Consider the following 14,714-nt stretch of genomic DNA (forward strand, 5'->3'; position numbering starts at 1 on the left):
TAGAGTGTGCTTGTTCCTTTAAAAACAAACAAACAAACAAAACCCACACAGTAAGGTATTGTCAGGAAGATAGCCAAATTGTTCAGCTCTCTCTCAAGTTTTGTTATCTTATATAAACTTTTGGGTTTTTCCGACAGCTCAGCTGTTTCTGAATCCTGTTGACAGTTTGGTCTTTTTGGTTCAAAGTTATCCTTTAAAAACACTCCTTAAATTTGTACAAAAATAATACAGCATCTCAGGATCCCTAAAGAGTGGGTAAGCAGAGGAGCCTTCCATTAAGCACTTGTTTGTTTTTATGATCTGCTGGGTGCTTATGACAATTTTCAAAGCTCCTGTGAAAGTAATTTTTTTCTCTAGTTCTCAATTTTTCATTTTTCTATTTTACTTTAAAAAGATAAACCAGAAAATATCTTTTAATGGGCTAGGATCAGAATCATCTTAACCTGTTGTATAACAGTGAATAGGTCATTGTCGTTTGGCGGGTTTCTTTAGATAATGTGCTAGAAAACTTGTTTGGAGTATTAAATACTCATTAGCCCATCTGAAATCAGTTATAAGCTTTGTTGGAACTAATAAAAAAAGGAACAATGTGCCTTGCTTCTCTTGGGGTGAGTGGCAAGTTGATTCAGTCATTTAACAAGGTAATACTGTACCTTGTTGTAGAAAAATTGAATAAATGCTTTCAGCATCTCCATTGATTTTTATTTTTTTCCTTAAAGCTTTAACAAAAAATCTATATATATTTCAACAGACTCAAATTAGGTAAAGATCCATTTTGGACTGACCTGCAAAATTAAATTACCTTTGATGTGTGAGACAAGTCAATAGCCATTTCAACCAGGGTATCATTTTCACAGAAGACAAAGTTGGAGATTTACAAATGTTTCTGTTTTTAAGAAGGTGTCCTGGTGAAGAGTAGAGGTGAAGTTCATAGCCAGCATTTTCCTCACTGGTGCTGTAGTGGCAGCACTTGGTGCTCACTTTCCTGTAGAGCCCTTCTTTTGTTTTAGGGGCCTGGAGCCAGTCAGGCTCTGGGCTTACAGGCAACAAGGTAGGTTACCTGTATTTCAATTAATCTGAATACTAGTTTGATGATTAAACTGCAAGGAGAGTAACTTCCCTTTTTGTAACACAAAGGAATGCTTACTGAAGTAATATATATATTGTATATCTTATAATGCGTATTGAAATATTACACTGCAATTATTTTATCAAACAATTTGTTTGGCATAAAGATCTTTGATACTGGAACTTTTCAGTAGGTGTAGCTATACTGCTGCTATGAAGTAGACACGAATCGTTCCAAAGGTTATTGCTACAGAAAGACCTTTCTTTAATGGCCACAATTTTGCTTCCTCAAAGTGAAAGCCTTGCAATGTTAGGTGGTAGCTGAATTCCCAGTCTGATCTTTGTCTGTCACAAAGGGACATCCTGTCCCACCAGTGGGCAGGAAGTTGCTTCGCAGGAAGTGTCTGCCTGCCGGTTACAGAAGGGTGTAAAAACTGCATTCAGCAATAATTTTTGTGTTCCACTTTTCTAAACTTTCAGCAGATAATCTATGTGGTCTTAGAGCCAGAATGAAGGTTTGATTTTAGTAATCATGCACATATTCTAAATAAAACTAAAATTTGCACCTGCCATATGGTAGTGATGGCTAGAATAAAATAAGTTGAAATAAAATGAAGAACACTACTTTTATTTTCCATGTCTTGATTTGTTGTATTGTCTCTTACAATTTCTTGTAGTGTATAGGTGTTTGATAATGGGATGCTTATTGGTGAGAGTAGTTAAGAGAAGATGTTGGAAGGAGTTTCTTACTTTTAGTCATAGAAGGAAAACAAGTAAGATCATAAGGAAACTTCAGTGAAACATGTTCTCTTCTGCGAGGCCTTGGATGATTTGTGTTGTGATTGCTTTTTCTTTTAAGAATTTCATACTGATACGTTGAATGAGACTTTCTAGAAAAATCTGAGTGTGGAAAATACTCTCAAAGATTATAACTACTAACCTGAGGAACAAAGGCAGACTGTTTTAGGGTTTTTTTTCCCCAAATTATCCTCTACCATCTAATAATAGTGGGACATCCCAGGGAGCTCACTGACAGAATGCAATTGTGAAATCAAGCTTAAAATCTAACAGAAGATATATTGTCCAAGTGTTGTTTCTATCCAAAAGTTATGAAATGTCTTGGAGAAACACAGATTGAGTGAAGGCAAAATTGGAACAGCAGCTTATGTCATATACAACATTCTGTAAAATAAGCATAGACTGCACCTCATTTACACGGTTTATTGGCACAGGATGGTGTAAGCACATCTGGGTGCTCTGTTCCTGTCCTCCCTAAAGGAGCTTTAACAATCTTCTTACAGAAAAGAGAGCAAACTACTCATTTACTTAACAGAGAAAGATGGCAATGAGGGTAATTTTTTCCTACTGGCATGAAAAGAAACAGAAACTCCTTATGGCTTCACCTGAATATACAGATTTAGAGCACATCAGAATTTGGCAGTACGTTCTTACTTGCTTTGCATAGCATTTGTTTTCAGACATTAAATCAGTGCTGACCTTAATCATGCATTCTCACAGTTAAAATTGGACTGAAAATAAGTGAGTCAGCATTGACCTGAAAATAAACAAAGCTCTGTTTGAAGTTTCACAACTATTTTTGAAGATCATATGGAAAACTGGTTTATGAACCAGCTGTCTGCTTGCAGTGGGTATACACAGTATCACTCAGTGAGTTTACCAGGTATTTATAGAAAAATAGGTTAGGACTTCCCAGTTGGAAGAAAAGCTTGTTGTACTGACTCACTTCCCTCACTCACTCACATTGATCACTACTTTCCCCACAGGAAAACCTGGAAAACAGGGATTACCAACTGCACAAAATTTGTCTCCACCCTCAAACCTGGAGAAACCCTTTTCAGGTTCTTGGTGTTTAGTTTTATAGTAAAAACCTTGTCAGTTTTGACCAAAAAAAAGTAACTGCAAAGCTTAAAATTAGTTGTCTGTTTGATCCTTTCATCTTTTGTCTTCTTCATACTATTTATAATGAAAGCTGTCAGTATAGTGTGCTTCATCTCATGGTTCATGACACATCTCCTACTGCCAGTTTCTGATTTAGGCTTTTCTGAAAACCTGGCTCAAAAATGTCACAAAAGGGAATTAAATTGAAAAGTAGCAGAGTATTCTCTTCAGTTTGTGTCTCCATTTCTTTGGCCTCTGAGATAATTGCCTTTAAATTTTCCACTCTTCACATATGCTTTTCCATTTCTCAGATTTCAGGAAAAAGACTGGGCTGAAATCATTATATTGACTTGTCAATGCATAACTAATAATACAATGAAGATATCGCTACACTCACTTTTTTCCCTGCCATTGCTCCTTGCTTTTCTATTTCCAGCACAGCTGCGGTGCTAATTGCTAATTGTTGGGCATTGTAAAATTAGCCAGTGCTATAAATTCTAAGTAGTAATGACTAAAATCTGGAGTCAATTATGTAGCCAGTTTTGCGTAAGGAAGAGGTGCACCATCACTCTTCAGATGTAGCTAATGGATTCAGCATTGTCACCTCCTAACAAAAAAAGCTTTTTATTTTTCTACTGGAAAGCCAGATGGTTTCTATCTGTCCTTCGTAGCAGATTTGACCTTTAAATGAGAAATCATCAGGGACCAATGATTCATTGGCAGACAAAGGACTCAGCAGGCATTAAAGGACAGTGTCTAATTGACTGAGCTCTGTTTCAGATGTCCATTGATTAAAGAAGGTGCTGCAAAGATGCTGTGTTATAGGCGAGGTTATTGTGAGCACAGAAAGCACAAATACCTGGCTCCCATAAGCAGGTGCTTAACTGCTATTTGTGAAAGTAGCCCCATTCATTTTGGTACCACCTTTGGATAGATACAAAAAAGGATAAAATCATAAGAGAGGAAAGTTGTTTGTCTGTGGGCTGTAATACTGAGAGCACCCTACACTGATGCGGACTCACTGCCCTTGATAAGAAATTGATCAGCCTAATTTTTTTGGAAACTAGCAAAAAGAGAGAGCAGACATGTTTTTTCCTTTAACATTAAATATGTCAAAGTAAATTATTTTTATTCTACAGGTATAAAAGTTGAAGCAGAGATGTGACTGGAGGTGCAGATAGTTTCTGAGCTACCTTGTTTCTAAACCTGAGCTAATTATTCAGTTTTTTTCCATCTGGCTTGTAGTGAAACTTACACTGCTTTCTTCCTCCCCTGTGCTCCCAAGTCAGCCAAAGGATAATTGAGAGTTAGTTCCCAAGTTAGTGAAATGGAAAGGACTTTCTAAGCTGGAGCTTGATAAGCCTTTTTAGGCAGTGGATATCAAAACCAGCAGTATTTGTTAGAAGGTGGTACTAGGAAATCTTCCTAGAGGTTTATTAATGCCAGTAGGAAATTTACAGGAGAAGTAAAGTCGCTTTTGCTTGATTAGAGTCTCTTTGTTTCAGCAGTATTTTCTTACTGCTCCAGGGAGGTTTATGCTTTGTAAAAGTGTCACATTGCCACTGAGCTTATTTTGCTTCGGCAGACGTTCCTCTCTCTGTCCATTTGGGTAATGACACTGCAGCTGCACACCCAGCTTTTTTGTTTCTAGGCTGTTGATTTTTCATGCATATTAATTAATTTCAAAATATTGAAAAAATACAGAAGTTGGAGTAAACACCAAAACATGAACCAAGTGTGAGAATACTCTTGTGCTCTTGTTGCTTTATATCAGTCTCTAGTTGATTGTAAGTTTTTGGCCAGTATGATGAAATTCTGAGCTGGAACAGTATCATCTTTGAGTACCATAGTGGCTGAAACCCCAATTCTCACAAAGTTCAATTTAGAGATATTCAGTAACATTGTTCTTATCTTCTATTTAAAAAAAATTTAGAGAAGCCTACATGGGCTTATTTAGAAATCACATTTTGTTCAATTTGAACCCATGGAAACAAAAACTGTTGACAGAATAGTCTCTCAAATGAAGTTTTTCATGCAAATAAAGCGTCTGAACAGTTTGTGGTGTGCATTGTTTGGACTGTAAGCAACAGGAATACAGCAAAGTATTTAGTGAAAAAGATGAAATGTGATAAGGATTAAGCCAAGCACTTAGTGCCAATTTCTGCCTCATGAATATTGGATGCTGACTACTGTAATAATTACAAGGCAAAACAGTTAAAATATTTTTTAAATACATTTTTTTCTTTTTTTTTTTCTCTCTTTTTTAATTGTTCTCTGTCTCATTTTAGTAGTGCTTACATCCAGTGTATATTGTGAGGCATTGGAAAAGGACACTGACGTTTCTCTTTAGAGCAGCTGAAGTTGCAATGAGCAATCCCATGCTAGTGTGATAAAATAGTATAAAATATAAGCAGTGTTGCTTAATGTTGCTGGAAGAATAAATACTAAAGCACCCACTAGTCTTCAGATTGTCTGATTTATAATTTGTCTGAAAACTAAACAGGATTAACAAAAGGTTCTCATATGTACATCTTATATGTCACTTTAAAATACATTACTTCCACCCGTAATTCTGAAAAACAGAGCTGTTAATATCCATGAAATATGGATTTGGGAGCTGCCCTGAAGATTATAAAAGTTTCCACAGAATTTCCAGTTTGTCTTAACCTTGAGTGCTAAGTACCTAATCCATTTCTGGTAATGTTTTATAAGTGAGAGGATGCTTGCTAATGAAAAATCCCTGAGTTTAATATGGTAACTGTGGTCCATATTGTACAGAAGTCTGATTTGAGGACACAACAAGTCCGTACAAATCTGCTCTTTGGTGGAAGGGAGAGGGCAGTCTTGTGCTTCGACAACAAAGGTGAAAGTGCAAGTGAAAGTCTTGGAACTCTGCAGGGAAGTGCACTTACCCACAGCAGTACTACTCCCAGCTGTGTTTTCTTTTGATTTCTCAATCCTGAGCCCATCACATTTCCAAACACAAAATAGCCAAAGACAGAAGGTAAAACTTGGAGATTCATTCAACTGAAGGAAAACCCAGGCCTGCCCATTTTCTCAGATCTTTTACTACCGTTCTTAATAAGATGGTTAGTGTTTTCTTGAATATTTCATTTCTTCTGTTTGTCATCCTTTTTTTTTCTACTTTACACACAGCTCTGTGGGGCTTACTGTGAGTTTTCTAAGTTTTCTGTGAAATCAGCTTCATAGGACATCTTTGATGCCATTTTCTAAACAGTATTCATTTTAGTTCTCCTTGAAGACAATTCAAGGAAAAGAACAGAGTCTGAGTTTACAATCAGTTAACATTGACTGTTATTCTGATAGCTGTTGTGCTCTTCCCTTGTGTGTTAGATTTTTGGGATAGTCATGATGTGAAGTAGTTTTTCTTTTTTTTTTTTTGTTCCTGTAAAAGATTTTTTCCCCTTCTCTGACTTGTTATCTTGCTAAGTTCTCATCTTCGGTGTGATTCTGCTGTAAGTGATGATCCCCTTCCTTTTTCATTATCAACAGTTAAGCCACAAGTAAATTACACTTAAATGCTTGTGCCCACACCCTCACTCCCCCATATTTTCTTCTGAACTGTCCTTGGTATTCTTTTCCTCTTTTAATTTTTGTCATTTGAAAAACAGGAGCAATATCAGGGTAACTGACAGAATTTCCTTACAAACTTCAATCCTCTTGTTGTAGATTTTAATACTAAACTATCCTCTGTTCAGGGGGATAGGAAGTGGACAACTTTAATTTAGTTTCAAGTTGAAAGTCAGTATCTTGATAGACTATTCTTATTTATTCAGCCTCTTCATCCTTGGAACATTCAAGTTCTCCTCTTGAGATTTAATATTTCAAAACAGTATTTGTATATCAAATGGAGTTTAACGTTTCATTTTCTGGAATCAAAGCAAAAGTTCAATTAGATTCATCAAGCTTCTTTTTTCCTCTGTTGTATAAATCCTGAACTATAACAATGCACTTGATTTAAGTATCAAAGTGGGAGCTCTAAGGACGTCTTTGATGCCTTCATGATGGTCATCATTTTTAAGTGTGTAGAATGAGATAATTGTATATCTCATCAGAATTTCACCCCCTAAATTCACCTCTGTTTTTAACACCATGCAAAAATCTCTTCCTGTTGACCTCATCTGTGAGAAACTGTCAGCTTTTAGAACTCATCCCACAAAGGAACTCGAGAGATTTCAGATGAGAATTACTGTTGCTTTCCTACAGAAGCTATAGGTCAGTGTGTATTAATCTTGTTGCTGCTGTTGCAGCTCAAGAGGTAAATTGTAATTTTGTCTTGTTTCTTCTCATCTTGGTTTCAGCAATCAGTTTTAATGCAGGGCTCAAAAACTTTCAAGCAAAGACTCAATACTGGGCATCATTTGATCCATCTGCTAATTGCGAACTGATTGAGAGATGTAACCATGGGTCAGTTTCTTTGCACATATATCAGTGTGCCCAGTGTGTTTTGTGGAGGCGGGTTTAATTAGTCATTCATTCTAGAGAATGAAACTGCATCTTAATATAACTAACTGCAAAGATTCTGAGGTCTTCTGTGAGCAAATTAGAAGATTGCCAAAGTATTTGATTACCAAACTTTTAATGTTTAAAGATTGTTACGGTGTTTTTTTTTCTTTTTTTTTTGAAAGTGGAGCTAGTGATTTTGATGAATTCTCATTAACATTACCTTTTTTGTGAGCACTAAACTAGATCTGAAAGATATCTCTGCTGTAATTTGGGGATGCATTTAAGCTTTTGCATAATTGCGAGCGTGTGAGTAGTCCATTAAATTCCGTTGGATTCTACTGTGTGCGTCAGTCACTGCCTAAAACTTCTGATGTGGGAGTTAATAAACTTCCTTCTCCTCTTGTTTGTTATGAAGATGAAAGTTCTTCATAACAAGAACTTCTTAGAATAATCTGCTGAATCTCTCACTGGTAACATGCTTAATTGAAAGTTTGAATTTTTTTGGCTTAATCCATTCTTTCATATTGATCAAACATTTTTTTGAGAGGAAGTTGAGGAAAAACTACTTTATACTTACTTCAAACATATCAGCAACAGAGTTATAATGGTTATTTTGAATGAAGAAACTTTATGTTTATAGAACTCTTTTCGAACCTAAAGGATTCTACAATTCTATAATTTTTCCATACTGTGCCGGCTAGCTTAGGCTTTCTATTACAGTGCTGAAGGGCACTATTTTGGAATATATTGCCTTTGAAAGGAACACAGAGTTATATGCTAAACTGAAATCAGTTAACACTCAACTGAAATCTTGGAGCATTTTTGCTGTCATAAAGAGGGTGTTGAGTATGTGGTGTTCTTGGTGCATAGAAAACATACAAATTAGGACATGAAGGTAGTATCACCTCACAAATTCAGCCTTATTGTGAAAATTGTTAAAATAATTTGGCTCACATTTTTGTCACCAGCTAAAAAATAGTGAATTCAGGGAAAATGTTTAGGAAAGACTTAACTCTGTCTTACAGTCACAGCCATGAGAAGGTTAAGAAACACATAATTTGATATTTGCCTCCATGAGAGATTTTTGATTGACAGCTCTTTAATATAAAAAGTTTTAATGAGCTCAACTGTTTGAGATGGAAATTGGACAAATTCAGATAGCAAATAAGTCACAGTTGTTAAACAGGACAATTAATCATTGAAACAACTTGCCTAGGATATGAAACATTCTGACTTGGCATAAAGATAGGGTAAAAGAGATTGTTTGATACCATTTTACCTAGTTCATTATGCAGGAGGCTGAAATACTTGAATATGATGGTCAAGCACAAGAGCTTGAATTGTTTGAGATTTATCTTTATGAGAATAAAGCATATGACTACATGGCAGCAATAAATCTTCCACAACTAATGTGAATTTGCTGGGCAATTTAAATTCCGTTACCAGCACTACTTTGCAAGGTAACTAGTACTTTAAATGATGGCCATAGTGTTGCTTTGGCAGTGCTAGGATCTAGGCTCATCAGAAGATATTTCAAGGAGGAAGAGGATAAAACCAGGCTCAGTGGAGTTAGGGCTGGGCTCCAGTATATTAGGGGAATTTGGCTCAGTTCTGAACTATTTTCTTAGAATTAGTTGGGAGTCACTGAAAGGCATCTACTGCCTCTTCACAGATGTTCTTGGCATTGCCAAGACAGAAATTGGAAAGTATAGGTATTGCTGTATTCTTAATTGTGCATTCAGAGCATTCAGATTTTAACTCATGTACAAGTCATAAGTACTAAACAGAATGTGTTACTGGTACAATGTTATTGTCAAAAGAAAAAACCATGTAAGGGGGTAGCAGTGTCTCCAACCAAGTGTTCTTGGCCTGTGGATACAGTTAAAGAAATTCTCACTTAGATACAAAGGTCAGTTTTGGCAGAGTTGATCTGCTGACACTTTCCTCCCATTCTGTATTCTTAACTGCCTATTCTTTACTTAAGTCTACTTAGAGTTTTTTTAAGACAAACGTTACCTAAAAGTAGGTTTAGAGTAACAAAGTGTTACATCCTTTCTAAAATTATTAGGATCATCCAGACTCTTCCAAATTTGTATTTAACAGATGAAGTTCCTTGTTTTTTCTCAAGCAGCATTTCATTCTCTAGTAAATATTGAATGTTACCTCTTTTTCTCATAGCATTTCAGTCCTGCTTAAACTTGTATTTCTAAGTGCATCACTTGACTTTTTGACCTTGAGCTTTGAAATTACTGGTTTGAATTAGGGGATTGTTTCTAGCTTATTTAAATACTATTTTTTATTAGAGGACTTTAAATAGCTGTTTTAAATAACATTGCACATTTCCAAGAATCTGCTGTAGCTTAGAAGTAAGAGAGAGATTCTCCACTAAACAGCCAAAATCCCTGTGTCTGCTTCTGTATACATTGGTAGAATAATGCATGTTTTTAACCACTGAACTAATTTTAGCCATTTCTGCTCCCTTTCCAGGTGCAGGACAAGTTTCGTTTGGACCTGTCTGATGAAGAAGCTGTCCATTACATGCAGAGTCTAATTGATGAGAGTGTCCATGCCCTCTTTGCAGCTGTCGTGGAGCAGATACACAAGTTTGCACAGGTGAGGTATTTTCTTCTCAGCTGCTGGACCCTGTGGTAGCTGAGGCGAGAGGCTGTGAGTGGTAGGTTCATCACTGTGTGATGTTTTAGTTCATTTAAGTACAAGACGAAACTGTTTCAGTTGTAAGGACTGGAGGACAAGCTTGTAGAGGTCCTAGGACTGAAGAACAAGCTTGTAGAACAAGCTTGTAGAGGTCCTATTTTGAAGCACCTTAGCATCATGCAATGTCTGGTGTCTGGGATAAGGCAACTTCTGATGCCCATCCAGGCTGGGCATGAGCAGCCCCAGAGCAGCCCTGCCCAGAAGGGCTTGGGGGTGCTGTGGGTGAGAGCTGCACATGGCCCAGCCATGGCACTCACAGCCCAGAGAGCCAAACGTGTCCTGGGCTGCATCCAGAGCCCCGTGGGCAGCAGGGCAGGGAGGGGATTCTGCCCCTCTGCTCTGCTCTGCTCTGCTCTGCTGAGACCCACCTGGAGCACTGCATCCAGCCCTGGGCTCCCAGCACAGGAGGGACAGGGACCTGCTGGAGAAGGTCCAGAGCACTTCAAAAGTTACCAGAGGGCTGGAGCACCTCTGTTAGGGAGACAGTCTGAGAGAGCTGGGATTGTTCAGACTGGAACAGAGGAGGGTCCAGGAAGACCTTACAGCAGCCTTCTTCCTGATGGTTTGGGTTGACAATAGATTATTGCCTCTGTTATTTTTGTTATTACAGTATTCCTTCTATGAAGAATGAAGTGTTTAACCCAACATCTTTTACTTTGTGCTGTGTTACTACAATACACACTAGGAGAATAAAATACTTGATTCCCATGTTAAATAAAACTGTGTTTACAAAAGCATTTCTGCTTTGAATTTCCAATTCTTTTTTTTTCCCTTAAAACCATCTGACATTTAGTTTGTTTATCGTGGATTTAAGATATTACACTATTTTCCTTAAGTATTAGACCACGACAAGAAATGGAATTAGGAGAAAAAATTAAACTGCTCTGAAAAGCCAGTCATTATCCTGATTTTTAATTGATTTTTTTCTTCAAAAGGCTAGTCAAATTCTGATATGAACTGTGGAGAACTATTCTTATGGTTATCCATTTTGCTAAAAAGCATCTGTTCTTCAAACTTAGTTTTGATTTTGAAGAATTGCACTGTAGTGCAGGATGAGAAGAAATAATGTAATTTCCATTTATGTATATATTTAATTAAGGTGATGTTTTATGAGATGTGAAAGAAGGAAGTGTAATTATATGGAAATGATGCAAAATTTGTTGTCATCATTATGGATTACTTTGAACTTTAGGTGGAGAATGGGAATTTCATAAGGCAAAGTGAAAAATGCCTGGCATCTGCCTTGGGGTTCAAATAAAATAAAAAAAAGCTATTAGAAATATTCAAGTTTGAAGGTTTAAGTTTGTCCAGTATGTGTGTAGACCTTTCTTTTCATAACATACTGACAGTCACTTTTTTTTTAAGACATGCCTTTTTACTTCATTGGCCTTAGGTGACTGCCACACTCTCCCAGATAATTGTTACTGCATTTGTGAAAGTGTATTACAGGTTTGATTCGGGTGACCTTTTCTTTTTCCATTCAGGCTTGTTTTTGCTTGATCTTTCTTCAGTTCTTAGCCCTGCTTTTAAAATCACAGGACAGATTTGTTCAGAATATTTAAAAGTACCCAAGAATGTTATTCCAGGTTTCTGTGGGATGGGGCTCTGAGCAACCTGGTCTAGTGGAGGGTCTCCCTGCCTATGGAAGAGGGTCTGGGATTAGCTGATCTTTAAGGTCCCTTCCAACCAAACCATTCTGTGACTCTGCCTCCCAGGAATGGTGTTCCATGCAAAAAACTGATGCACATTCCAGCAGGCACTGATTGCTTCTTCCATTCATATTTTTGGGTGTTAATGTACAAGCCCACTGGTGTATTTTACTTTGGACACCAAATAAGCAGATGTGACAGCCACTAATGTAGGTCTGATATAGTTATCTTATTTTGTGGTTTTTACCTCTCCAGCTGGCCCATGCTGAATTTCATCACAGAGGTTTTTTTTCCTGAGGCTCTGTGCAATCTTTGTGCACTGCTGCAGAGTGTGCAACCTGTGTGCTTTTAGGTTCCCTTTCTGCTTCGGGCATCTGGTGCCTAGAATGAAAAACAAGTGTCTTGATTTGCAAGTGCTACAGGCATCTCATGACTCCATGTGATGCTAGTTTTGGAGTTCGAGTTACTGCCTTTATTCACACTCCAAAAAATTTAGGCTTGCAGGCTTTCTCCTGCAAAGATACTGGATTGCAAGTGTGAAGAGAATGCAAAAAGAATAGACAAAGATTAATCAGCAGTTGACAAGTCTTAAGAATCTATGGTTTATTAATGTATTTTTTTTAATACTTCAAAAAAAACCTGATGAAAAGTAAGTGTAATTAATGTCTATTCTCTATATTATGGGTGAAATGGGAGGCTTCTTAGCGATATTTATTACTTCATCAGTCAAAATCATTACCTTTCCTTTTTGTCTGAGGCAGTCTTAAGAATTTCCTGCTGTAGTCCTGATGGAGTCTGCAAATCGTTAAACAAATGAACAATTAATGGGTCGTGAATTTGCCGTAAAGGGATCATCTTATTGAATGGCCAATTGAAGCTTTCGTTCCTTCATCTGTAATTCTGCATGGAATTGCCAGTGGCCTTGTTCTTCATAGCATTATAAGTTGTCTGGAAAAATACCCCAATGCCACACAGGTGTTATGACACAAGTGTAAACAGCAGATTTGGCCCAATGCCACACAGTATTTCATTTCAAATGCTGTTCAATACATTTTTTGTTTATCAGTAGATATTTATTCTTTTATTGCCTTCAGAATAGGCCTGTGAGGAATCTGCAGAGTCTACTGCAGCACCTAAGAGCTTTTTAACAAGTCTGGTTATTATAGTAACCATGGTGTTTCAGTGTTCTATATGTCACTCTGAATTAAGTAAAGCTCTTGGATAAAGTAGTCTGGATGTTTTGGAATCAGCTCAGTGTTGTTGTTTTATAACAATATTCTAAATTGCATTCAGTTTACAGGTGTGTTATGAAGCCTTTAGTTTAATTTCTAATGTGTCTCTAATCTGTTATTTTATCAGATATTTTACAGACCTCTTCATGCACTGCCTGTCTCCTTAATGGTTATAAAAAAAAGTTGTCTCAAAAGTAAATAAATTCAGCATTTAGAATAAGCTAATGGTGTTGTACAATAGTTCTCAAGAGGATGAAAAGGTGCATACTAATTTTAGTTTACACTAATGAAGACTGGATAGCCATTTCTCCCTGGAGCATCATTTTCATTTTAGGAGCATTATTTATTTCTGCAGAGGAAGGAAACAATCTACAGTTGAAGTGTCTAGTTTCACCTTTTATTTCCCTTGCAAATTTACAAATCAAGTCAGTTGTATTCAGGGCTGAAATGGTAAGCAGTGATTAGAAAAGTGAAAGCTTGTGGGATACAGGGTGTCTCACCTGAACTGTAGTGGTACAACTTCTACAACTGTAGAAGTTCCATGGATTTAGAGTATCTTCAGGCAGTGCTTCTGCATCAGAGAATGCAGGCACCTCAGCACAGGGCTTCTGTTTTTCTTTCTACTGGATGTAAAGATTAGATAGGGAATGTCTACCAGCAGGACTGTGTATATTGGATAAAATAATTTGTCAAGGGGTATATAAAGTTGGCTTCTGCTTTTTCCCTTAAAAGGTTGTGAAAATCATCTACCCTTACATATTTCACCATGTTTTTAAACACAGAGTTCAATTTGTGCATAGCATTTGTTCTTTGAGAGTAAAGCAGATTGAGTAATCTCTGTGCTGTTGTGTTTTTTTCTTTTCTTTCAGTATTGGAGAAAATAAGCTTTTTGCCTGCTCATGGTGGAAACAAGCAAATGCTCAAAACAGAGACTTTCTCAAGCCCTTGTGGACTTTAACAAACAGTTTTGGAAGCAAAAGCTGCAGATTTAATAGTGTGAAGAACTGAGAACTCAGAAGGTAGAGAAGCTTTTTTGAATCTCTGTTCATTAAAGGTTTAAAACCAACCATTTTTTAAAGGAATATCATTGTTTGTACCATCCTTGGGAGCCTCAAAGGTTGAAGTAAGCAACTTCCTCTCAAGCCAAAGATAACTGGAAGAGTTGGATTTAATGATGAATTATTGTATGTGTTAATATATTTTCTTATTTAAAAGCTAAAGCAGGGAAGCTACAGTTTCTCAGTGCAGAAAAACCCCTCAAAAAACTATGGTAATCCTCTCTCATCCCTTCCCACCCACTCTGTTCCTTGAATAAGTTTTAAATGTAATTCATATGATCCTTTATTTCCTGCCTTAGGCAATGTTATCATTTAGAATGGACAGTCATTTTGCCTGCTTACAAAGCGTTTTTAAGTACTGATAAGTTACCCCAGCTGTAGGCAGCCAATTGAATGATTGCTAACAGGCTCAGCAATGGGAATGCACAGTGAGCAGTTCAGTATTTCACGCTTTAACTCTAAATGTTTTCTGTACAGTGATTATATATTCTTCACTCTAATAAAAACATTTGTTGTTGCAGTCTTGAGGTGTTCTATTTTTTCTTTTTAATCTCACTTGCTGAGACATGGCACACTAGAGGATTATGTTTGTAACTACTGTCTTTTTGCAAGGATTTTCACTTCTC

General features: G+C 36.9%; 1 protein-coding gene across 3 annotated transcripts in view; it reads left to right on the plus strand.

Annotated features, from left to right (window-relative positions):
* PIK3C3 (phosphatidylinositol 3-kinase catalytic subunit type 3) overlaps positions 1-14,608 on the plus strand; it is a 69,980-nt gene extending 55,372 nt beyond the window's left edge. For all 3 annotated transcript variants that reach the window (XR_011678999.1, XM_071425786.1, XM_071425785.1), the window contains 2 exons: positions 9,922-10,047; positions 13,900-14,608. Coding sequence is in view for 2 of the 3 variants with exons in the window: in XM_071425786.1 (XP_071281887.1) it covers positions 9,922-10,047; positions 13,900-13,914 (141 nt within the window). In the remaining variant the exon portion in view is untranslated. The remainder of the gene's footprint in view (positions 1-9,921; positions 10,048-13,899) is intronic.
* The last annotated feature ends 106 nt before the right edge of the window (positions 14,609-14,714 follow it).

Source organism: Agelaius tricolor, unplaced genomic scaffold (genome assembly GCF_023055355.1).
Source record: "Agelaius tricolor isolate 1412-34295 unplaced genomic scaffold, bAgeTri1.0.p SCAF_4, whole genome shotgun sequence".
Lineage (NCBI taxonomy): Eukaryota > Metazoa > Chordata > Aves > Passeriformes > Icteridae > Agelaius > Agelaius tricolor.